The sequence below is a fragment of the Polyodon spathula genome, chromosome 58 (assembly GCF_017654505.1).
Source record: "Polyodon spathula isolate WHYD16114869_AA chromosome 58, ASM1765450v1, whole genome shotgun sequence".
In the NCBI taxonomy this organism is placed as follows: Eukaryota; Metazoa; Chordata; class Actinopteri; order Acipenseriformes; family Polyodontidae; genus Polyodon; species Polyodon spathula.
Window position 1 is genome coordinate 1,035,088 of NC_054591.1, and position 25,000 is coordinate 1,060,087.

Genomic DNA, 25,000 nt, shown 5'->3' on the forward strand with positions numbered 1-25,000 from the left:
CACTGGCTATCCATCTGATGAAAGAACGGAAGCCCATTGCAAGTTTGGCAGTTCTAGCAGCGATTTATTTTAAAAAGGCCTGTGCTTTGGGTAAGGCCATCAGGACTAGTTCCTGTATAGAAACTCATCATTGTGTTTAAGATGAAGTTTCTTCATATCTAAAGAGAACTTGGTTATTTATACATACCATTAACAACTATAGCACAGGCATCTAGACACCAAGGAGAGGGAATCGTCTACAAGCAGAACCAAGGACATTTTCTAATTTAATATGAAGAGACATGAGCCAGAGTCATAACTCTCTGTTCAGGGAATATCAGAAGAATTATTCATGAGCAGCTAGGGTTTAGTGCACCAGGATAATGCATATTTACACATGGAGAGAGAGAGGGAGCGAGAGCGAGAAGACACAAGCCATTGCCTTTAATAGCTTAGCCAATTGGGTGTCACTAACCTACATTCACAGTACGTTAAATGAGAATCAAATTTAAAAGCAATTATCTTAACAAAGTCACCATCTGAACACCGTTTTATTATGAGAGACATATAATCGCTGTATCCCATCTCCCATCACCATGCAGCACTCAGGGACTGCCTGCTGTATCACACCATCATCACCATGCAGCACTCGGGGACTGCCTGCTGTATCACACCATCATCACCATGCAGCACTCGGGGACTGCCTGCTGTATCACACCATCATCACCATGCAGCACTCGGGGACTGCCTGCTGTATCACACCATCATCACCATGCAGCACGCGGGGACTGCCTGCTGTATCACACCATCATCACCATGCAGCACTCGGGGACTGCCTGCTGTATCACACCATCATCACCATGCAGCACTCGGGGACTGCCTGCTGTATCACACCATCATCACCATGCAGCACGCGGGGACTGCCTGCTGTATCACACCATCATCACCATGCAGCACTCTGGGACTGGCTGCTGTATCACACCATCATCACCATGCAGCACTCGGGGACTGCCTGCTGTATCACACCATCATCACCATGCAGCACTCGGGGACTGCCTGCTGTATCACACCATCATCACCATGCAGCACTCGGGGACTGCCTGCTGTATCACACCATCATCACCATGCAGCACGCGGGGACTGCCTGCTGTATCACACCATCATCACCATGCAGCACTCGGGGACTGCCTGCTGTATCACACCATCACCATGCAGCACTCTGGGACTGGCTGCTGTATCACACCATCATCACCATGCAGCACGCGGGGACTGCCTGCTGTATCACACCATCATCACCATGCAGCACTCGGGGACTGCCTGCTGTATCACACCATCATCACCATGCAGCACTCGGGGACTGCCTGCTGTATCACACCATCATCACCATGCAGCACTCTGGGACTGCCTGCTGTATCACACCATCATCACCATGCAGCACTCGGGGACTGCCTGCTGTATCACACCATCATCACCATGCAGCACTCGGGGACTGCCTGCTGTATCACACCATCATCACCATGCAGCACGCGGGGACTGCCTGCTGTATCACACCATCACCATGCAGCACTCTGGGACTGGCTGCTGTATTGCACAGGTGTGGCCCTCATAAAAGGCCCCAGTAAAGAGTGGAGAGCTCCTCAGAGCAGATTACCCGAGTTAGTCAGTGTGGCGCTTAGCTGCTCACAAACCACAGGCTTAGATTTCAAAGCTAATCTGCTAACACGCTTACCCCCAACATGAGTTCGTCACGTTGACAACATCAGCCGGGATTCTTCGACGAGCTTCTTACCTGCCTATATTTAGACAGGCTGCGACAGGGATGTTGTATTTACACCTCTAATTTCGGTCAACCCTACTGGAGTCCACAAGCAAACAGACGGCTATGCCACACAAACAGGGGAGCTGGCCTGGACTGTAACATTTCCCTGGGACTAATTAATGCTCTCCCATCAGGTCTCGACAGACAATATCTAACACTCCTATCATCTCTGGCATCAATCACCATGAAACTGTCCAAGGAACTACAGCCCTGCATTTCAAGCACCTATCTCTTTCATCCTCTTGTGCCTTGCAGAGATTTTTTTTAAGGAGGCAGGCAGGGTATTCCTGGTGTAGGACAGCACAAAGCTCAGCAACTAATATTAGTTATTGAGATCTGAATACAAATCCCAAATATTGCTATTTAAATATGAGTTAGATATAAATGTATATACAATCTATTTAATTCTATGAAATGTAATGAAACACTGAGGCAGCACTGCACTGATGAATGGGTTATTGTTGAAGGGGTCCGAGCAGGGATACGAGCCCTGCTGTCAAAGGCAGTGCCTCCAGTCTATAAATCCGCTCGAGCGCAACGCGGAGCAGGCATTTTGATCAGAGAGGGATGGCGAATTTAATCTTCGTCTGAGGAGGTACTTAAATGCTCCTCTCCCTCTCTCTCAGGATAAATGGATATCCGATGAAAACCCCTTCAAAGCATTCTCGTAAAGACAAGAGACGATAAAGGCCATCAAGTAAAATGCTTCTATGAAGACAAATAAAAAAATGTATTGGAAATATCCACATACTTATTGTATTACAAGAAATGTACATAAAACACAAGCAGATGTGGGTTCCAGCTCGTGTATATAATGAAGCAGGCTTTATCAGGGGCAGGTACAGAGATAAGACTATCGCAGGGTAACTGGTTGCTGCTTTTCATAACACTAAACTACTCAGGTCACTATATTGATTTCTATATCTCATCACGTATACATGTAAAGCTGGCCTGGCCATTGCCACCGTGAATAGCTAAGGTTAGCAGACTTGTTATTTCTGGCTCAGGTCAGGAAGGGGATGTGCAGGGGTAGGTGTTGCTGACCAACACCCCCTCTACCTGCCAGCCCAGGCGGTGGAGACGCAGCACCAGGGGAGCTGTGCAGGGCCTTACCGTCCATCAGCAGCCAGTGCCCAGTCAACACCCAGATGAGGACCAGCATCACAGACAGGGAGAAGGAGAGCAGCTCCGCGGCAGTGAACCTGCCACAGCAGCCGAAGGAGATTCTGCAAACACAAGCACACAAGCACTGTTACTACTGCTGCAGAGCTTCCTGACTCCCCATCTCCACCACACAGCCCTTACCAGAGCAACTTGAGCTCCTTTTTATCCCCGCGTGGCAGCATGCTTTTTAAAAAAAAAAAACACGTTTTATTTCCATGACACTTTAAATAAGCTTATCTAAAAGAGGTCACCTTTTTAAATGTCACCCCCTCCCTCAAAAGTCCAGCTGCGTTTTCGCATTTCCAAAAAACAAACACACAATTTTCCAGTTTACAGCTATTTAAATCCAGTTCATTTGAAAACCAAAACTGTTTTTGGAGCAGGGACGTGGAAACAAGACGTGAGTCTCCACTGATCTACAGCCAGCCCTGGGTCCAGTTTGGGTGTTCGAAGGAATTGGAATTTATAAATTTTAGACAACTACTGCGCTTGTTCAACTGCTTTCATTCAAAGCCAGTTTAATTGGACTAACAGTGACTTCCATTTGTGTAACTGGTTGCCACTGGCGAGCCGCTCATTTTGTAATTTTGATCAATGGTGTGTTGGAATGGATTTAAAGGGAACGGGAAATGGTTTTAAAAAGCAAGTGGAACCAGGAATTGACCCTGACGTGCAGCTCAGCCAGGACAAGCGACATCTCTTACTTGTTCTGAGGGGAGCAGGGTCTTGTTAGATACTGGCACATCGGTAGGAGCAGGAAGGCAAAGGCTATCGTTGCGAGAACTGCAGGAGGAGAGAAAGCCAGTTAGCAGAGTACCCGGTCAACACACATTTAAAACAAACAACTGCAACACAACAGAATGAAGCTAAGCGAGGGACTGAAGGCTTCAAGGTTGCACTGTTGGGAGTTATGGGACTTCATACAAGCTTGTACTTCAATGACAGCAGATTTGCCCACAGTGTCTGCTTTGGGCCGTTGTGGCATTTCTTTGAGGAACAAAACTTTGTAAAAATAATAGAAAAGCCTTTTATCATCCCTCCTTCCAGATTCAGAAACGGTTTTCCACTAAAACTCTCTCATTTGTGTGACGTGCTAGAGGGTGTGAATTGAGAATCTCACAAGCAAACACAACAGTCAATCCCCTTAGAGAGAAGCCAGCAGCTCTGAAAGAGCAGAGAGATCCCCTGCTCAGGGGAGACTTCCCACTGATTTATTGTGTCATCTTAGAAATGCATTGTTCAGTGCAGCTAGACAAGAGGAAATAAATCTATAAAAGCAGCCTCAGTGAAGACATCTCATTGCTCCTCAAGATGATGCTATTAACCAGACAGATCCAATCAGGAATGCCATGTAGCCATTATCACCGGATCAAGGATTTGCCAAACCAATGGTTGAAATAAAAGGCATATCCTTTGTTCAAAATAGCGCATTGAAAAATTACAGGGCGATTAGAAATGCACCATATCATTGATGTGGTAAACGTGCTTTCTAATCACCCTGTATATTAACGTAAAAACATTGACTTGTTAACTCTACCTCCATTTCAAACTATCAGAGGAATAATGCATGCGCTTACCTGCTGTGCAGATCGTGAAGACCACCTGAACGGAATCGAAGAAGAAGAACATGACGAGCAGGGAGACCGAGGCTCCGATGGGCAGGAACAGCGCCTGGGTCGAGTCGATAGTCTGAATACCTGGAACACAACACACCGCTGGGGATGAGAATCAAAAGCCATTTTAAAAGACAATTGAAAATAAATAAATAAAAGCGCATCTCTTCATTTTAGTGCCATTCTACGGGTCCCGTTTGAGACTAGCGGCACAGTCCTCGCTAAAGGGATGCTCAGAACACAGAGGGGACCACGGGGCTGTGCTTGGTGAAGTCACCGGCACTGCAGCTGACAAAGTACTTTCCTGCTCCTCCAGGAAGGTAGAGCAGGACAGCTCTTCTGGGTGTCCTGCAGAGCACAGTGGAGTGAGGGAGCAGACCCTGCCACTCATCCAAAAAGAGGCACCCTAGATGCAGGCAGGGCTGGTTCCACTCCCAATTCCTTTTTAACATCATTTGCCAACTCATTCGAAGGAACTGGAATGGCTGCGTTAGGTGACGCAAGTTGTGATTGTTCAACTGCTTTCATTTGACAGTGACTTCAATATAAAAGTGATATGCTGCCACTGTGAGAGGCTCATTTTAACAGAATGCTGCCGATTGCAATTTTGATCAATGATCTGCTGGAATTGATTTTAAAAAGGAAGTGGAATTGAAAAACAGGAACTGCCCCCCACCCTGTATGAGGGTCTCTGATTATTTTACTGTGTTCATTTGTTTAAATGACCACCTCTTTGGAACGGTTTCACATCTTCAGAACAGGGGTGTGTATCTATTAGTGGTAACAGGTCTCAACGACTGGACTCTACTTCACAACACTCACTGTTGTTGCTGGCGTTGGTATTAAACGTTCCCTGCGACATGGCATTCCCATCCTTGTCCTTGTCCTGGTTCTCCAAGTCCATGTTTAATGACCTGCAGAGAGGTAAAAGGGAACAGAAACAGGACTTGACTCCTAATCTGCACAGTCCCACACAAACGCCTTCCACAGACAGGCAATCCTCACCACAGGCGCAACACCACTTCATTGCATTTGAAATATTTCATTAGCGAAAGGCACAGGGCAAAATCAACACTGAAAGAAAAAAGGAGACACAGCATTGGGCACACAGGTTCCCAACACAATTCTTAGTCGTCCACACACACCCCCCCAAACACTGCAGAAAAGAAACACACACCACATCACGTTCTGGTGTCCAGGGCAGCTTCTAGTCCAGGTGCAGCCCCCCTTTGGCACTTAAGACAATCTGACCTTGGCACACTGAAAACCCAGAGCTGCCTGAACAAACACACACTTTCTTTAGCAGCACATTCCAGGTGAAGCCCTTGGGTGCTTGATATTTCTAGATTTAATATAAAAGCCAAATGCACTAAAATCCAATCCTTTAAGGTATGCAGGTCTACAGCCAGCCCCCTGCATTGTTCCTTTTTGCAGGGTCCCAAACGCAAAAGACAAGCACTGTATCAGCACTTGTGGGGGGGTTCATTTCAGTAACTATTCAAACTGGCACCAGCAAAATTATACAAGCTCTACAAAGCAAGCTATAGAAATAACCCCCCTTCAACACTACTGGGGTTAAACTTGCCTTTGAGGCAAGCTGATTGTGCGCCCCCTCCCAGAGTTAAAGCAGTTACAACATTTTCTACAGAGAAAACATTTCATAAAAGGGATAAACCCAGCAAGACCATTCAGTGTGGTTGTGCCTAGAATTCAGACTGAACCAACCCAGAAGGAGACCGTGAGCCAGCAACACACACTGAGAATCTGTATTCACAGGGAACCACAGAGACTGGGGGTGCCTCGTTTGTTGGGAGCCGATCAAAGTTTGTTCAGTGTTTTTTCAGCTGCTTTGGTAGAAAAGCATCAATTATAAAACATTCCCGCAGTACACCAGCTCTGTCCAAGTGTCTGAAATGAGCAGTTTTGAGGCGGACTGGGTTAAAACAGATTACAGCTTTTTGCAAGCGACTATTTAAAAAAATGCTACTTAAAACTAATTCTACCATGCGATGTCCCTCGAGTGCTAGTCTTGGATAAAAACAACACTCCGGAATTAGAAGCAGACGTGCTTTTAATCCTGTTTTTGCTTCTTTCTTTAAAATGTCTGCCTTTGGTTTCTGACACCTCCCCACCGCCCCTGTGTTTGGGAATTGAAGTTCCTTTAAGTATGCTTCAGACCCTTTTAAGCTTGCTTCTATCTGCTACTGAATCATTTTAAAATCAGTTCTGCTTACTGTCGACGTCACCAGGCCAAGATCAAACCAGTCTCAACTGGGAATTCAGATAGCTGGAGGGGCCAGGAACATGCCAATGGGTTTCAAACAGCAGCACCCGAAGACCAGCAAGCAGATAGTTACCAAAAATAAGCAGCCATTGGAAGACTGCACATTATTTCTGCACAAACAGAATTATTTATTTCTGCACAAAAGGCGTACTTTGGGAAGAGAACAGATCCAATGGCTACAGCCCGGTTTCATGGTGCTGATGCACACTTGTTTTACTCCAGCAAGTAAGACAAGTCCTGTGCAGCAAACTGGCTCAGAGGAAAGACAGACACACTCAGGGGGAAACAAGAAGAGTCCAAAAAGATGGAACAAACAGAAACATCTGAAGATCTTCTGTAAAACACCACCAGAGCAGGCTGCCCTGCAGCAGCGTCCCGTTGCATCAGTCTCAAGCAGCAGTGTTGCCGAGAGCGCCGAGAGGAGAGAGTCTTACCTAAAGCTGCCGTAGACTATGAGGAGAATGGAGATGAGGAAGGTGGAGACCTGGCTGGAGTCTACCAGGGAATACGCCCTGCAGAGAAAAGGGATACACAAGTGAATACATGGAGTCAGCACAGAAGTTACAACATGTTACAGGCATGCCCGTAAACGAAACAGGAATCATGAAACAGTGAAGAAAGCCTTTGCAAACGCCCATTTGTTGTGGAAAAATCCCCTGAATGTCTATGGGGTCTATTCAAATGATCCTAACGCTTTCAGCACTTGCTTACTTTACAAAGAGAGTACCACAGGATTGCTAAATAAATATTATACCAAAAAACAAATTCATTGGGAACACTGTAGCTACACATGTTAGTTCATTGAAGTAGTTGTGAACAGGTCTGCAGTGCTGAAGGAGTTAATACTGCCACACTTATAACAGCAGGCCACAGAGCACGACAGGGGAGCAGGGCTTCACTGCAAGCCAAACGCCTCCATTACAGCAGCGTGGAATAAAGCACATGTAGAGTCCTCTGAACGGTCACTTGGTGTATCAGACACAGGCCCTCACCACGAGAAAGCAGCTGCAACAGAAACGTCACATCACTGACGAGCCATGATTTGGTGAAGCCAAACAGGCTTCTAATGAAGGGTGACGGCTCTTTCATTCTAGGTCAGGAAGATGAAAAAGATGATTCCAGTAACTAAAGTAACAGAATGTACTACAAAATAGCTATGGATTTGCCCGTGTCCCAGGTTTATCCTCTCTGGATCTCTGTTATTGAAAAGTTGTTTCAGCAGAAGAGCCTGCTTGACTTTTTTTTTTTTTTTTTTTTTTTTTTCCCCAGGACAAGCCATGTTTTCTCAGGGCTCTAGCGGCTGAAGGAATCCCAGCTAATTCTATTTCGAACCCTGCCCCGATGCTCCCAGGATTCCTTGCATCAGCCACCGGCAAGGCCAATTCCCATACCCAAGTCTGCCTCAGAGTTTTAAATACATTTCAGAATTATAAACCAAAGCAACTCCTATCTCCACTTAGCAAGAGACACTAGAATTCCTCTTGGTCTCAGAGCAGCTTTAAGCCAGGAATGCGAGGGCAAAGACTGGCTCAAAATAAACGTGAAGTAACCAGGAATTCGAGGACACACGGCTTTGCATTCTGGCACGGCCAAGGTGAAGACATGCATACTTCAGGACATGGCAGCTGCTGAATCATTGTACTTTTAAACAAAATAAATTGGGACATGAAGGCTGGGCATGCCAAAACTACTAAATCATCTTCAGGGGGAACTTCTGTAAACTATTTTACCAGAGCGAACAACAGGCCTGCATTGCACAATCTCCCTCTTGCAATGTTAGAGATAGGAAAATAAAATGGCACCATGCTTCTGTTTATTTTGGACAGTTTGAGCACTTCCCGAGAGGGGGAGGGGACTGGGATGCAAAACCACAGCCTCGTCACTCCAAGCCCCTGCTTCAGGGTGCAAGGCCGGAGTGCAAGAAGATTTCTTAAGAAACACTCGGTTCATGCAGTAGGCAAACAAGTCTAATGTAATTTGAAGACACAATTAAATGAAGTGAACAGCCTCATATGAATTTACAGAGAGTAGTGAATTTGAAATTGGAAAATGAGGATTGATGCTTTGTTAAACTTGTATATTTACGTATCTGTCTATTGTACTTTTCCATTTAAAATGTTTGGGTTTTGTTTTGTTGTTTGAATACGGTATTCGATTACAGTGGTTTAACCAACTAATATATTTTTTTTTTTTTAAAGTTGAATCATTTAGTGCATTAGTTGATTGTAAGCAAATGTAATCGAATACCATACATTATATTTAAAAAAAAGACTTGTCTACTTTATCAAACATTACAAGACAGTGAACGATGACAACGACGGTCAGCACAAGAAGCCGACGCGTTCACGCTGTTGATTTGCATTGCGAGTTGCATTTGACTGTAGTTTCTGCATTTGAGTGTAGTTTCTGCTGTTTCCAGGGCGCTCCGTGCAAACAGAGAGCAGCAGTCTCAGTGTCCTTCGAGGAACCTGGGTTTACAGGATTAGTCACTGCAGCGAAACTCCTAGGAGAAAACTCCACAAGGTTTAGTCTTTCACAACGAGCTCTCTAACCCTGCAGCTGTGCAGATCCAGACAGGATTAAATAAATGCCCTGCATTCACAAAATCTATTTCGGGACATTTTATTATTACAGAGCAGGAGGCCCTGGTAATGACCCAGCCTAGAATGTGAAAGTGCAGCACAGACTCCTGATTAATCACCGCTTCAAACATCTTTCCAAAGCGATGGCTTTTACTGTTGAACGTACACATCCCTCTCAGGTAAAATGAGTCACACGAAACCCTTTTGGATGCCCATTTGCTTTTAGGAAATAATGTAATTACCAAGTCAAGTTTGAATGCCACACGTATCATAGTAGCAGAAATTATATTAAATATAGAACAGAGGTTTGTATTTTAAAACTCTAGTGATGCCGAGAAACCTAGCAAACAATCTTTAAAAAATTCAAAAACGGCAGGAGGAAACAGAAGTCAGCTTTGATTATTTTTTTTAATGACCAACAACACCATTAACCCTTTGCTGTCCTACATTACAATTTTCCCTTTCCAGTCCCATGTCGGACCCTGTCCAACATCAAGACGTAAAGCGCAGGTCTCTAGTCGTTTTTTCTCCAGAATAAGCAGAGAAAACCTTTCAATGGCCGAGTGAGACCGATAGGAGCCAAATGAAGCCGAAAAAAGGGTGAAACTGATAGCCCCATGCACCACAGAGATAACACGGACACAAAGGAGGCAGCTGCTCCTGCATCCAGCACTCAAAGAATATCACAGACACTTGCAGAGCTTTTTCAGCTGTGATAGTAATAAAATAATGACTTGGATCACATTATTGAGGATCTCATTTGCACTGAATCCTCCTCTATCCTCTATCTTGCTCCACAAACTGAAACATTTCGCTGCCAAGCAGAGATTGTTTTGAATACAAATATGAAAACAATCATGGGGGCAATCGGCGTGTGAAGTATTAAGAGATCCTCGTGTGAACAGACACAAAAACAACTGTGTTAAACACAAAAATAGAGGAAGAAAAAAAACAGAAGTACATAAGAATTGCAAGGTTACTGCAAAGTTCAAAAGTAATGGAATATTTGTATCATAGCAGTATGTTCTGTAGAACAAATCTAAACCAATTTATGTGCGAGTGAAAAATACATTTCGAAATGTTGCCCAAAATAACAGACTACCTAAATCTTTTGTTTTTGCTCCATGGCTGAAGCAGCAGTTTGCTGAGGTTTGTCCTCTGGAAGCACAGCCTGCCCTCGGTGCCCCCGGCAATGCTGTCTGCATGCATGGATCCCAGCTCTGCCGTTTGCTCAGTCCGACAGGTCGCATATTTCCCTTCTCTTTCCACAGCAACTGCTGTTTGCTCCCGCTGGCACGTGCAATGGGCTTACACAGACCAGCCTTTCTACAGCAAAGACTGTCTGCCTGCCCGCTCAGATGTGGGATCGCGGGACTCGGAAATCCACCCTGCACACCACATGTGGGACGCTATACCGGTACAGCGCGGAGCTACTGTAACCGGTAAATGACTCCATTTACATTCGGCTTAAAAAAAAAAAAATAAATGCGCGTGTGGTTAATTAAATGTTTATTTTAAAAAAGGAGGTCAAACAAACATTGTCAACAAGCCAAACTCAACAACTGAACAAATGCTTAATCACAGCCTGTCGGTACAGTATGCAGGATTCGGCTGACTGTACACCCTTAGACTCTGCCCTCTCTTGTGTTTATCGTACATCAGATGTTTAAGCTGAAAACATGACAGCATCACTGTAATGCAAAGGGCCGTTTACTCTCTGCTCAAAGGTGCAAAGTGCAGGAAACCACAGGGACCAAAGCAGCCCAGCGATTAGCAGTGCAGCAGTGTGTAGCAACACGCAGCGTCAAAGCAAAGCAGATCTTGCTATCTGGAAACTGCATTTGTTCCACTGAAAAGCCTCTAGCTGATAAAACAGATGTACTTCTCAGTAACCCCCCCTTTAAATCACGTTACTCTGCACAGCCCACTCCACTCTGCTGAGGAAAGGTGAAACCTGCTGCATGCCCATATAGCCTATAAAACTAAGATATTGAAATCAAATCAATCAAAATGGCTTGAAACACATGAAATTGGCCTGAGAAGCATGCAAGGGCTGATAAATAATAAAACAGGACGGTCAACCCTGAGGTCGATCTTCCAGATGCAACATTAAACAAGACCAGGTCAGCTGCTGCTCCTCAGTTTGAAGTGTATGGGCTGAGCAGGGGGGGGTGATTGAAAGTCTCCAGAGAGCTCTGGGGGGGGTGCTCCAGCTGCACTCTGTTATAAACCCATACACTGCGAGCCAGTCCCTTTATTAACATCAAAGCCTGTAATCAACCTCCCTGGACACAGCATGCTCTCCACATCTCCATTATCAGAAGTGATCTGATGGCAATAAAAAAAAAAAAAAAAAAACTGCCCTCATCCAGAATAATTAACAAGCAGATGAAAAGCCCTGCGGCTGCTCTGGGCACTGGGAATGCGGGAGAGCGGTCAAGAGAATGAGTTTAGTGGAATATCCGTCCAGAAGAGCCAAGAACGACAGCTTATTTTATGTGCTCCACCGTTTAGTAGCGGAAGACAAAAAAACAACAGCCAGCTTATAAAAAAAATATGTTAAAAGTATTTCCTGCCCAATAACGCCATCCTGTTGATAGACATGCTGGCACAGTTCCCTTCCACAACCATCTAGACTACAACATAACAGTCTGCAGAGTCTTCAGAGCAAGAAGGCTTTCCTTTTACAATAAAGAGCCAGTCTCATCCTCAGCTGCACTCACAGGTGTCTGCGCCCCTGCCCTGTGCTAGGGGAAGATCACTTTGGAAAGTCCTGCCTGGGAAGTCGACGGCAGCTCCCTATCCCAGAGAGACAGACCCATCATTGCAGCCCCTGGTTCGAGCTGCTTGTTCCCACATGCCAGAGTAGGAGAGAGAAGAGCAATCCCTGACATCACTGCTACGTGGCCAGGCCACTGACTGCATACACTGTGACCACTGGGTTCACAAACTCTTCTTACTGGAGCAGCCAACTACAAGTCCATCCCACGGTAATGTGAGGACACACACACACACGCCGAGCATCTGGAATTAATTACATCCAGTGTGCACTCCTGAAGAAGGCCTTACACACTGCAAACAGAGAGAGTGGAACATTTTTTTTTATCTGGCAAATGAGAGAAAAGGAAATGCCGGGAAGACTGGTTTTGTCAATAGTGCTGGGCTGCGATGGGTGATCCCACAGCCCGAGCAAAAACCCACTGCACACCCCCCTCACCCTCACAGTCCTGCCAGGAATGAAACAGGGAGGCCTGCCTGCGGCAGATTGAGATTAAACCACGAATAGGCCCTAATGAAACTGAAACAAAACCATTAGAAAGCACACGCACACAGTTCAGCAGCACTTTCTATTCATTGTGGTATCTACTGCGCATGTCACTTAACCTGCACTGAAGGCATCATGCCTGTGGGCACTACAAGGACTATCAGTCTTGAGCTGGATTTTCTGTGTTAGATTACTTCTGTTTGAACCCCACTCCAAAGTGAATCAGTGTACAAAAAAATAAAAATCATTCCCGTACATGAACGTTTCAAGGGGAGAGAACAGAGTTTGCATCAGTAAGCTCAGTGTGAAACCCAACAGGGTTACGTCAGCTTTATGTGATCATGGCCTGCCCTGTAAAATGGCATGAGCTGCACACTTTTTTTTTTTTTTTATAGAAAACGCACAAGAACAGCCTGTCAGCCTGATGTACGAGTCAATTACAAGAATTAGACCACGTGCCAGATAGCACCCCAAATCCCAGTGGAGGGGGAAAGAAGCTACACAGAGTCTGAACACAAGAATCTTCATATAATTAGGTTACCAAGCCTTTCAGTCTGTTACTGATGCTGTGCAGTCAGTTTGCAGTCTGTGCAAATAGCAATCTGTCAATAGCATGAGTGTAAAAAAAAAAAAGTGCTGTTGCTTTATTCAATATTAGAATTGGTCGGGCATTTAAATACACACGTTAAATGAAACAAAAACTCCTCCCGAGGTCCTACTTTAAAAAGCCCAGAAGGACCATTCTTACTGAAGCCAGGCAGAGCTGCCAAGGGGCAAGATTGCAGTTCTGCAATACTGGAATGTTTTGCAAAACTCTCAAAAAGGCTGCATGAAGAAACCAAAGACCGTTTGCTAACTTTTCAAAGAGATCCCCCAAAAATCAACAATTTGAGATCTTTCCAGTCTACAGAGCTGTCAGCGCCAGTGTGTAGGGCATGCTGCCTAATTTAAAAGGGCTGAAATGCCTATTCGCACTGTACACATTACTTTTTCAACAGCCACCTGCTTATGTAGCATACAAGAGGCCAAATGTGTTGAAAGGTCACGGGACTATTCTGAGAAGGAAACCAGGAAGTTCACAAAACAAACTGACCTAAAAATCACCCTAATATTAAAATTACCCTTTTGCTACAAGTAATCTGTTAGGTCACAGTCCATCATACTATAGCAATTTAAAAAAGGTCACCTGCACAGGGAATTTTACTAGACATTTCCATGTGGCTCAAAGCCAGGGGTGATAAAAGGCTGTGGTTTCAATCGCTATCAAAAGAGCTCCCATAAAAAAGGTTTGTTTCCAGCTGCAGTTTTAACATACTAGTGCCCATCTGTACTGAAGTCCAGTCCGAGTCAAGACAAGAAGCAACGAGTGGACTTGTTACACCCCCCCGCCCCCAGACAGCCTTCCGATACAGGAGAAGGATTCTATGGGTAAGAGCTGGGAAAAGCAGCCACCCCCTTCCCCAGCCCATCTGCACCCTTGAAAGTCACACTGAGCCATTGTAGCTGTACAAAGGGCTGCCTGCCAGGAACTGCTGAATGGCCTTTCTCCTAAATAGTGCCTGTAGCCCCTGGCGTGCACACTGGCTACTGTTCCACTGCAAGAAGCTCACAGACTCCACCAGCAGTGTAGGAAGCGTAGCGGCAGCAGCAGAGGTCTCTGGTAACGGTGAATCACTCCTGGTGCCCCGTGCTGTTAGCTGGGATTAACTTGTTTGTAACAGATGTCGTTCCAAATCTGCAGGCTGGTCCTAGACACCTGAGCAGGGCAAGCAGCTTCGTAATCAGCTCATTATAAAAGCTAGGCCAGTCAGAATAGAAGGGTCAGGCTCCCCTTAACCCACACCCACACCCGACGCACAAATAGCACTGTCTTCTAATCAAGAGAAAGCCTTAAATCTTTCAGCCACGCCCAGTAAAGCAGCAAAGGAAATCACCATCCCTTGAACAAGCCACAGGAACCAAATAAGGTTAACCATGTACTGTAGTATTTACATTAAGAAAGGCACCCAGAGCAAGTTTGCATAGGACTACTGGAGTCGGGGAGGCTGCGATTGTGATTTGAATGTACAGTGTACACAAGAAAGCAGCACAGCTTTAAAATAAATAGGTCTACTGTATAGGTTACACAGGCGGCTGGTTTTAAACACTTATTAAAACCACAGCTGACCGGGCTACCCAAGCACAAAGACAGGCCGCCCTCTCAGTTTATTAGCAGGCACGCATGCGTTTGCTATTGTCCATTGTCTGCTGCAGTGGGGGTGGTTTCCAGTCACTGGATGTTGTTAGCAGTGCATTTGTTTTTAGTAGGTCTAACCTCAATAAGTCAGGCAAAATTGCACATCTGGGAGACACACCCAGTCTGGCGAGGGGTACAAACAGGCAACACCTGTCTTGCCGTTCCCCCACGAACCCTGTGCAGAACCTTAGCTTTGCTGAACAATACTTACTGGAGATGATCCCAGGCACAGCTTAGTTACACCTAAACTCATGAGTCAAGTAACAGTTAAAGAAATCTCAGGAACTCCGTGGCCTCAGACAGTAATGCAATTCCACCCGACTATTGATCCAGACAGTCGAGGGTTTGGAAGCAGCAGTGTCTCAGCTCAATGTAAAGCCTGGCTGGCTTTGTCAGCTGTACGATGGAGAGTCTTACTTCAAACCCTGAAAGGTATTCGAGCAATTCTTTCAGAAGACACGTAACCTTGGAGTGCCAGGGTGTTAGACAAGACTCAGGGAGCCAAGCCCAGACACTCAGGGTTAGGCATTCTCACAGCATCAGATAACTGGGTAAACCCACACCCAAGCATATCTCCTTGAGTTATAAACTTATTGATTGAAACATTTACTGTGTTTGAAAACTCAAGTGATACAATACCTGCTACAATATTTTTTTTGGTGTGTTTCAAGCAGTATTGCTCTTATATATATTTTTATTATTAGCTCAAACAGCCAGCTGCCCTTATATTATATATATAAAATTTGTATTTCACAATCTAGAACAAGGTTTAAGTGCAGAACTGCACAGTCCCAGTATGGACACTGCAACCTGAGAGGATACAGGAATCTGCAGAGGAGATGACAGGATAAGAGAGACTTTCCAATTCAACAGCGAAAAATATTCCAGGGCTTGTCAGAGGACATAGTACAGGAGTGTCCAGCCAGGAAACCGGCCAGTAAACTGCAGGGCAAGGAAGGAGGCTGTGGGGGCGTGGCAATCATCCCAATTTACACTGTGCTCTCGCCTCAAAGTAACGCCTGGGTGGCTTTTTCTGGTACAGAAGTGCCACTTGCATTAGCTTCTGCATGGTTATAAGCACGTGTAAAATAACCCTTTCTATGAAGAATGTCAATAAACAGGTTTGACCGTTACACAACGATGCACTCAAACAGCAGTATAGTATGCAATCGCCCGCCCGTGACAGGAGGAGGGTTGGGATCCAACGAACATCCATCTTGCTCCCTATGGCAACCTTTTTCTCTATAGGCGACAGTAAATATTAATTCAGGTGCTAACAGACGACCACGGTTGTGCTTGAGTTTGTCATATCCTAGGTATTTAACACGGTTACAGTTTTGTCATTCACCACATAGTTTAGAGTTTCCTTTTCGCATCCAAAACATGTGGTGAATGCAGACCCGTGGTTCAGTCAGGAGGCTTCAGCACATGCCTGGCTGCCTATTCATTGATGGTGTTGTAGATTTGAAAGAGAAATTTAATTTTATTATTTACCACCACACCCAATGCTGCAATACTACCTACAAGTTATTCCTACCTACAGGTTGCTTAATATATACACACAGCTTCGTGGTTTGAGGAACCACTCCAACTGGCTTGTGATACTGGGGTACTTTGATCTGACTCACAGGCATCTGCACGCTACACAAACTTAAAAGAAGAAGTGGTGGGGTTCTGAAAAATCTAGAGTTACACGCCCCCTCCGGGGGTTTCTACAACTGGATAAAATAACATATCCGGCTTTTTTTTTTTTTTTTTTTTTTTTTTTTTTTATCATTGTTAACATCCTGACAACTTTTCACACTGACAACTTTAAAGTCTGTTTCAAAGCTCTTTTCGAAATGTCCGCTCTAGTGCACTGGGGTTTGAAGAGCGTTTTAAAAATTGAAACAAGTGCTCTAGCTTTTCTGTTCCCTACCACATCGTGGATCGTTATTGCTGTGTTACCTGTTTGACAATGTGGGCCATTAATCCGATCAGTGCAGTGGAAATTTTGAAAAGAGCTTTGAAACAGACTTTAAAGTTGTCAGTGTGAAAAGTTGTCAGGATGTTAACAATGAAAAGAAATGACAGGTGCGTTATTTAAACAGTTGCACCAACACCTGGGGACGGGCCACGCTATATTTTCTAGAACCCCGTTACTTACTCTTTAGCATCACTAAAATTCTCAAAAGAAACTAGATTCAAAACTAAGCGCCATCTCTTACATATTTGCAAGTTACCATCTTTCCCTGAAATCTTTGCAAATAGAATAGATGATTGTAATTAACATCTGCTATGGATGAGGCTGAACTGAACCCAGTGGTGCAGGGGATCGGTCTACAGCTATGAATTGGAGTGTTTTGTGTATTTCTACATACAGCTTGTATTCCCGCAGCCGGGATATGAAAGGGCACGGCACTTGGTTCAAAATGATCGATCCCTCCTGACTGATTAGCAGGCTGAACTGCTTTGCAATAGCACTACAGCCCTGTCTACCTACACATGCCGTCGTGGCACACAAAGCCACACGTACATTATTAATCTAATGTTATCTGTTGAAACAGAAAGTATCTACAGATACTCAGCAATCGCTGCACTCGGTTTTGCTTTTTGTTTTAGTACAATGTTATCTCAACAACTTGGCTCCGACATTTTTTTGATCCTGTACGAAGTGGATGATGCATCTGTTTCTCGAAGTTCATAGTGTTAGAATTTGAGGGGAAGCAAATCAACTCAGACCTCATTTAGGTAGCCATGCCTCCGCAGGTACCACAGGGTGCAAAACCTGCCTCCGCAGGTACCACAGGGTGCAAAACCACAAGCAAGTCTAGGCAAGCGCAAGACTGCAGAATTTGGCGGTCGAGACAAACCAGCCCCGACTGGCTGAATATCTCAAGCCAGTGTGAAATCGTTTGTGCATTGTATAGCGGCACATCTACACAAAACCATGTACAAAACTGCCCTGGCATTACAAAGCTGAGGCTGCCCGAAGGCACGTACCAGCCAGTGCACAGCTAAACTTTTGGCACGCCAAATGCCACTGATCCTCAACAGCTCAGTCAATTTCAGGGACCAACAGTCATTAAGTATGCAGAATAACTTCAATGACTGTCAACGTAAAGTGAAAACACCGAAGAGGCGAGGTTAACGAAACCAAAAAAAAAAAAAAGGGGGGGGGGGATTGGTTCAATGTACAGAAGATGCTCACTGTACCTCGGTCACCTGATATACAGCAAGTGATGAAGTCCTTCAGGAAAACACTCTTTTGTGTTCTTTCTGTAAACAGAAATCTTTCTGCCCCTTCCCTCTGTGGGCATTCTATCGATTCAGACTAACCCCACGACCCCTCCCTCTCCCTGCAGGACGTCTGCATACAAGTCTGAGCGCTGGTCCTGACCTGGCTAAAACCAATCAGGAGGGTACATTGAAAACGAATTGACCACCCAAACACAGCGCTGGTCTGTGCAAACAAAGCTGCAATTTGCTATAATGTGGGTAATTAATACAGCACTTTTACTGAAACCATTACATGCTCAGTTAAACTGCATGTCTTTTTTTCAGAGTCGAAAGCACAGGCTGTTTTAGTATCAGATCAGAGTTAATTGCAATACATCCTAGTCATCATCACAACATGCACAGCTAGGTCCTAGATCTGTAGAGTGGCTTTCAGTGACAGGATGTTTCCTGAATGCGTGTCACTCTTACCTGCCTGTGATGACATCCAGTGACGACCGTGCTGAAATGACATCACTCCCAAGCCTTCAAATCTAACAGCTGCACCTGTGTGGTTTTTTTGCGTGGCAGAAATTACATTCTGACTGGGGCTGCAATAGTTTACCTGCTTTAACCTATTTACCTGTATGGGAGTATTAAAAATGCCAAGTCCATATAATCAAGCAAAATAAATAAATAAAAACTGCCCCCCTTCAAAGTGTAATCTACATTAAACCTTATACACTTTACCCCATTCAAGGGAGATTACATGTACTTACTGTGAATGTAGGTAGGGCTAGTTATGTTACAGTACCCCCCCCCCCCGCACGCACACACGCACTCACGCTTGCACACACGCACATTTGCAGTAGACAAGCCTGACAGACTTGCATTTTATCACCGCACCCACTGCACTTTCCAACAATCCCTACTGCTGCTCCACAGAAAGATTGCTCTGAGCAATTTAATACGAAGACTTAATGAAGCTCACCAATGTTCTCCAGTATGTAGAAGAGGATTCAATTCTGAGGAAATGCTGAATATCCACTATATTTACTCGGAATAAATCTGATATTCCAAAAATCGCTCTCTTTACAGGAATATTATAAAAACACATACAATTCAAAGTAATGTCCAACTCAGTCAGTGGAAAAAACCAATACTCTGCCATCCTAGTAAAGGATAATTGCTTTTGTTGCAGTTCAGAGCAAGTCTGGATACGTTTAATTCTGGGTGTGTGACGCAAAGTGTATGTGACTTAATTATCTGTTTATTTAGCAGACACCTTTATCCAAGGAGACTTAGAGACTAGGGTGTGTGAACTGTGCATCAGCTGCAGAGTCGCTTACAACAACGTCTCACCCCAAAGATGGAGCACAAGGAGGTTAAGTGACTTGCTCAGGGTCACACAGTGAGTGAGCTGGGATTTGAACTGGGGACCTCCTGGTTACAAGCCCTTTCCTTTAACCACTGGACCACACAGCCTCCTAATAACCAAAATAAGTCTACTTAAAAACAAATAGATGATAATAATAACGAACCACGTGGGTACCCAAGACTGGAATAGAAGACACCATCTGCCCGATGACTTTTTGGGATCTTTGTAATTGGTTTTCATTTCGGTCGATTTACAAACTTCAAAAACAAGCACAACCCGAAGCAGGTCCTGCAGCCCCCTCCTGGGAAACACGTGCTTCTGTTTGGACAGCCCCGGCCCGGACTCCCAGAACTCCAACTGTAATGCGAAGATGAAGCAAATCTATAAAAACAGGATGCAACTTCAACAGTCCATTGATAAGATCACCTTTATGTACTACAGGCACATTCTACTTCAGCTTTGTTTTTTGGGTTGGAGCTTAAATGCACGTCTTCTAAAGCCCTCGCTGCTTTTTTACATATCTGTGCAGCCAGGTACCACAAAACACCCATCGGGACTGTTCCCATAGCATGTACAAAAACAAGAGCGTCCCAGTTTTGCCCAGATTCGGATTATAATCAGTATGGGACAAAAAAAAGTAAATAAAAAATGGTTTTATACACCGCATGCAGCTCAATCAAGTTAATCCAACAAAAACAGTTCTTTAAAAAACTGCTTTTCAATTTACCTAACATTTCAATTCTGCAGAATGGGCTGGCAAAGTTGATTCTCGTCCTTACCCTTTTCCACCCCCTGTGGTGCATTCAAATTGATTTAGCACAAACACTTGTCTGCATTTGTTTACAGAATGCTCACTGAGCCCCTGTGACATTTGCTCAGCCTCCTAGCGCTAATGAATGCAGCTCGCCTTGCAACTGGGACTACGTCGTGTAGTGTCCCACTCAACCAACTCCCTAAACTTGAACCATGCACACTGTAACACAGAAAGAGCACGCTGGCTGAAAGTCATCGCATTAAATAGACAAGGCAGCAATTTGTAACATCTGCACTTACCTAAATAAACGCAAACACGCTGTCAATTTACCATCAAACCGATTACAATGTTGGAACCACTTCCACTTGTATGTCGGGGTAAAACATTGTCAAAAACACGTTTTCTGTAGATGCATTTCCAGCAGGCACTTGACCACTGCATTGCCTGACATGGGGCACTTGACCACTGCATTGCCTGACATGGGAGTCTTGTATTGGAAAAACCCAAGGGGAAACCGTTTCTCACGGCTGGTTATGGTGTCTATGGCAGCCGTGGTAAATGGTTTCCTTGGTTTCTTCCTACAATAGTCACACTGCAGGCTGTGCCGTGTGTGTGTGTGTGTGTGTGTGTGTGTGTGTGTGTGTGTGTGTGTGTGTGTGTGTGTGTGTGTGTGTGTGTGTGTGTGTGTGGTGTGTGTGTGTGTGTGTGTGTGTGTGTGTGTGTGTGTTTGCTGCACCCTTAGGGTGTCCCCAGCTGTTACGCTACCCGACACTGACATGGGATACCCACACTGTAGGACAGCAGACTCCACTGCTAGCAGCGCACAGTATATCCAGCTGTGGAAACTGGTGTGCGTTACGCCAGGGGCGCACAATTAAATGTAACAATAAAAAAACAAACACACACGTTGTCAAGAGAGAAGAAATACACAGTTTGATCTGGTGAAAGCCCACCCATTTAACACAATTGCGCCGATGTCGTTAATGTGATAACTTTCAATCTGCGTTTTTTTTGTTTTTTTTTTAGACTCTCGCGTTGTGTGCGTTTTTTTTTTTGTGTGTGTATTAATAGGTTAGGTTGCTGACAATTAAATCTGACCCTCGTTTTACGGTGTCGCTGTTTAAACTATTTTTATGATGTCCTGATGCTGATCATTGGCAGCCGTGAACCCTCTTTGACAAAACCAGCCGAGCCCGGGTAGAGAAAGTAGAGATCGTCTTGCACCTGCGCCCAATGAGCAAGGAAGAAGGATTTCCACCGGTTTCCAGTGCAAATCTAAAAACGATGCCTGCTAACAGCACCGTGCTCGTAGATCTCAGAGCCCGGGCACACAGCGCCCCCTCCAGCTGCACCAACTACCACACCGGGGACGCGACGGCCTTTCTGACACCTTTACCAGAAACAGCGGAGAAGAAACACGAATTGCACTAGAACCATTAAAACGCATTATTTTAATTAAATTACAATAAGAGGTAAGCTATAGCAAGTCGGATTTTTTTTTTTTTAAACTCACCGGCGGAAAATAGTACCACCCAACTTCGGTCTGCGGATTGAGATCTGGTCTCCAACATAAATAAACAATTATTCACCAAATCGACGACTCTGTCTTGTGAGCCGTGACAGCGATCGTGTGTCGCAGGGGGCGGGGGGTCCAAAAGACAAACTGTCAAAATTGCCATTATATTAAAAAGGTCACCGGTTTCTGAATATGCAGGAATAAATTAAAATAATAAAACTCACCAGGAAAACGTTTGCTCCGCCATCTCACCGAAGGATAAGGACGCGATGGTTGCAGAAGGCAAGGGGGTCCTTTTCACTGAATCTTTGGGATTAACTCCGAATTTTATTAGGGATCGGCTCCTTAATAACAGCCTTTCAGCAACAACATGGCGCAGCTGCTGTGCTTAGTATATATCAAGGGGGGGGGAAAAACACCTCTTTATACAAACTGTGGGCTTGCTGTCGTCTCTTCGCCTCCAAGCAAGACTGGCTCGGGGCTCGTACCTTCCTATTGTGAGGTTAATCCCATCTGCAGATCTCTGTCTCTTCTTTCTTGCTCCGTGTCTCTCAATGCTATCTTGCACAAGCTGCAGCGCTGTAATGGAAGCCGCGCAGATAGCTTTGTTTTCAATGGGCGGGGGCGCGCGTGTGCGTGCGTGTGGATGTGAGCAGGCAGTTCGGTTCCCGTTCGGCGGCGTGCGCGTTCGCGACTCCCGTGGCTACATCTCTTGTTGTGCGCAAAAAAAAAAAAAAAAAAAAAAAAAAAAGGGGGGGGGGGGGGGGGCGAGTGACAATTGCAATGGCACTGGAAACCCTTTTTCATTGGTTTAGAAAGCAGCAGCTGACCTAAGGAAAAGAGCTTAATATTGATCTGCGGATCACTAGAATATATACATCTCGTGTTTGCAAAAGGAGCGAACAGCAGCCATGCACAAAGTCCGCAGCAACCAGCAGTATATAAAGTAGCATTGTAACTGTGCAATGCAGGCAGCGCCGGTGTACGTTCGTTTTTGCTACTTCGTCAAAATGTGCTACCGGTAGGAAAATATGACACGTATAAGCGTCAAAATTTGCTACCTGTACCAAAATTTAATCTGTAGCTATCCACTTTTTTTGTGGTTAAGCTAAAGCAATCCAACAATTAATCTATAATATAGCATATAATATAATATAAAAATATATAGCAAAACTAAAATAGTGTAATACAACGAACATGACGTGTTATCAAGCTAAGCTCAACAACATGATGGGAATTCACACCATTCGATGTGTTAACTGGTGCTGTTATTGAAGGTTAGGGCGCCCCCTGTGGTCATTGAGGCACATTATTGCTCCAGTGTTTAGCTCTTGATGAGCCCAGAAAGCAGGCATTTTAAATTACTGCCTGTCAGGTCACAGGAACTGAATCGTCTTATTTCACTAGTGTTCGCATCAGAAGCACCTACCAGTGCGCTCAGTGCAAACACTCCCGGAAATGCATCAATTGAGGATCTGTATGTGTCTGTGTGTACATGTCTCTGTGTAGATCTGTATATCTGTATGGATCTGTATGTCTGTGTGTCTGTATGGATCTGTGTCTGTAGGTCTGTGTCTGTGTGTGTCCGTGTATGTTTGCTCTTTGTACTTCGCCTTGACGGAGAATCCACACAGCTTCTTGGGAGGCATTTCCCAATCCGGGTGAGACTGAGATCTCAGGAACACAGTGTGAAGAGAGAAAGGTCAAACAGCTCTGCTAGCTGTTTGGTACAAAGAGGCTCTCATAAATAAGGCTCTGTGAGGATCATTCAACACAGACCACAAACCGCTGTGCAGCTGTAAACACCTGTAGTGCAGAGTGTGGCCACCAGGGGGTGCCACTGCTCGGGAAGCCATCTCCCCTCATTAAAGTGGAAGCATTATCGGGCTACATATAAATGTGTTTGTTGTTTTGTTTCTTTCATTTGTCTTTTGAAGTTAAAATAAAAAAATGCAACTCAAGCTGTGTTCTTATCAGTAGCGTGTACACAAAGCATTTGAAAGAAGTCTGCTAGCACTTGCTAGCCCAGTACAGCAGCATTATAACAAGCTTCTGTGTGCAAATGCAGTCAAGGCTTACGAGACTAGAACCAAACCAGCTCAGCGATATAATCAAGGTCCCTCTCAGGTTAGCTGTTTCTCATTTTGTTAGGTGAAGACGTTTTGTCAGTCAGGCCCTTTATATCTTACTGTCTGATGCATTATACACGGACACAGTCTGTTCCCAAGCATCTGCAAAGTCTCCATAAGAAATGGCATCCCGCCAGTAGGACGTCTGAGAAGCAGCCCTTGTTATCAGGGAGTCCCAGGTGCGTCCTGTGCTGTATCTGATGCTAGAGCAAGTCCTGGGACAGACACACCTGCTGTGCTTTACGGCTTGGCATGCAGGTGCTGTGTCAGCTCTTGAAATAGTTCAGCACGGCAACTTTCCAGGACAGACACAGCAGACCGCCCAGCCGACTCCAGATAAATCCACCGATCTGCTTAGGATTCATTACAGGGATGGAAATAAGACTCCCATTGCATAGCGGTTTGATCCATTCCTGGTTTTACTGTGAGTTTAATAAGACACACCCGTGCTTGTTATTATCTATACACACCGTGGCTAATCGCGCTCGTAGTAAAACATGGGATGGGTGAATCTGCTCTGCAGTCTGATTTGCAGGAGCTGTGAAGGTCACAGGAGCGCTCAGTAAAGCACTTTGGGTTCAGAGCAAAGTCCAGCCATGTCTGTTTTTAGTTTTGTATTTTATTTGATGGTTTATGGGGCAGTACTGCACTGGGGCAAAGCGAATGGAATTCTTATTCTTCTATTTAGGAATTGAATGATCCCTTTCAGGAGAAAGCTGTGCCCATAGCTGTCCTGGTTAGTGTTTGTCTGCGTGCCCTACTTACCCATACAAACATGTCCTATAGTAAAAGCATAGCAAAATGGAGTCAATCACGGTTAAGCACAGGTAAGGACTGTGAGGCACATAATCAAAAAATGTCAAACAATAGTTAATGCAGAATATAACCTTGGGAGAAGCATGGGAAAACTGCAAATGTGCCGTGAACAGGGTAAACTTTTATAAGGGTGTGTGTGTGTGTGAGTGCTTGCCTCTGTGTGTCCTGTTTGCTGTTTTGGTCAAGTGTGTTTACAATGCACAGAATGGACTGTCATTCCCAAGCTGCACTTTGTCCAGCACTGGCTCACTCACAGGGTACAAAGTTCGA

The 25,000-nt window shown here is 44.9% G+C and overlaps 1 protein-coding gene across 2 annotated transcripts; it reads right to left on the bottom strand.

Annotated features, from left to right (window-relative positions):
- Positions 1-2,703: 2,703 nt before the first annotated feature.
- LOC121307785 (signal peptide peptidase-like 3) lies at positions 2,704-22,422 on the bottom strand. 2 transcript variants are annotated; one of them, XM_041240068.1, is made up of 6 exons: positions 22,010-22,422; positions 7,294-7,371; positions 5,398-5,489; positions 4,540-4,677; positions 3,667-3,745; positions 2,704-3,024 (listed from the first exon to the last, which is right to left on the bottom strand). In XM_041240068.1, exons 1-6 carry the CDS (start codon positions 22,030-22,032, stop codon positions 2,802-2,804), a joined length of 633 nt encoding a protein of 210 aa, XP_041096002.1. In that variant the 5' UTR covers positions 22,033-22,422; the 3' UTR covers positions 2,704-2,801. The 2 variants fall into 2 exon arrangements, with proteins under 2 accessions (XP_041096002.1, XP_041096001.1); XM_041240067.1 differs by lacking the exon at positions 22,010-22,422 and adding an exon at positions 19,679-19,958 and having other exon boundaries at positions 4,540-4,659.
- Between the last annotated feature and the right edge of the window lie 2,578 nt (positions 22,423-25,000).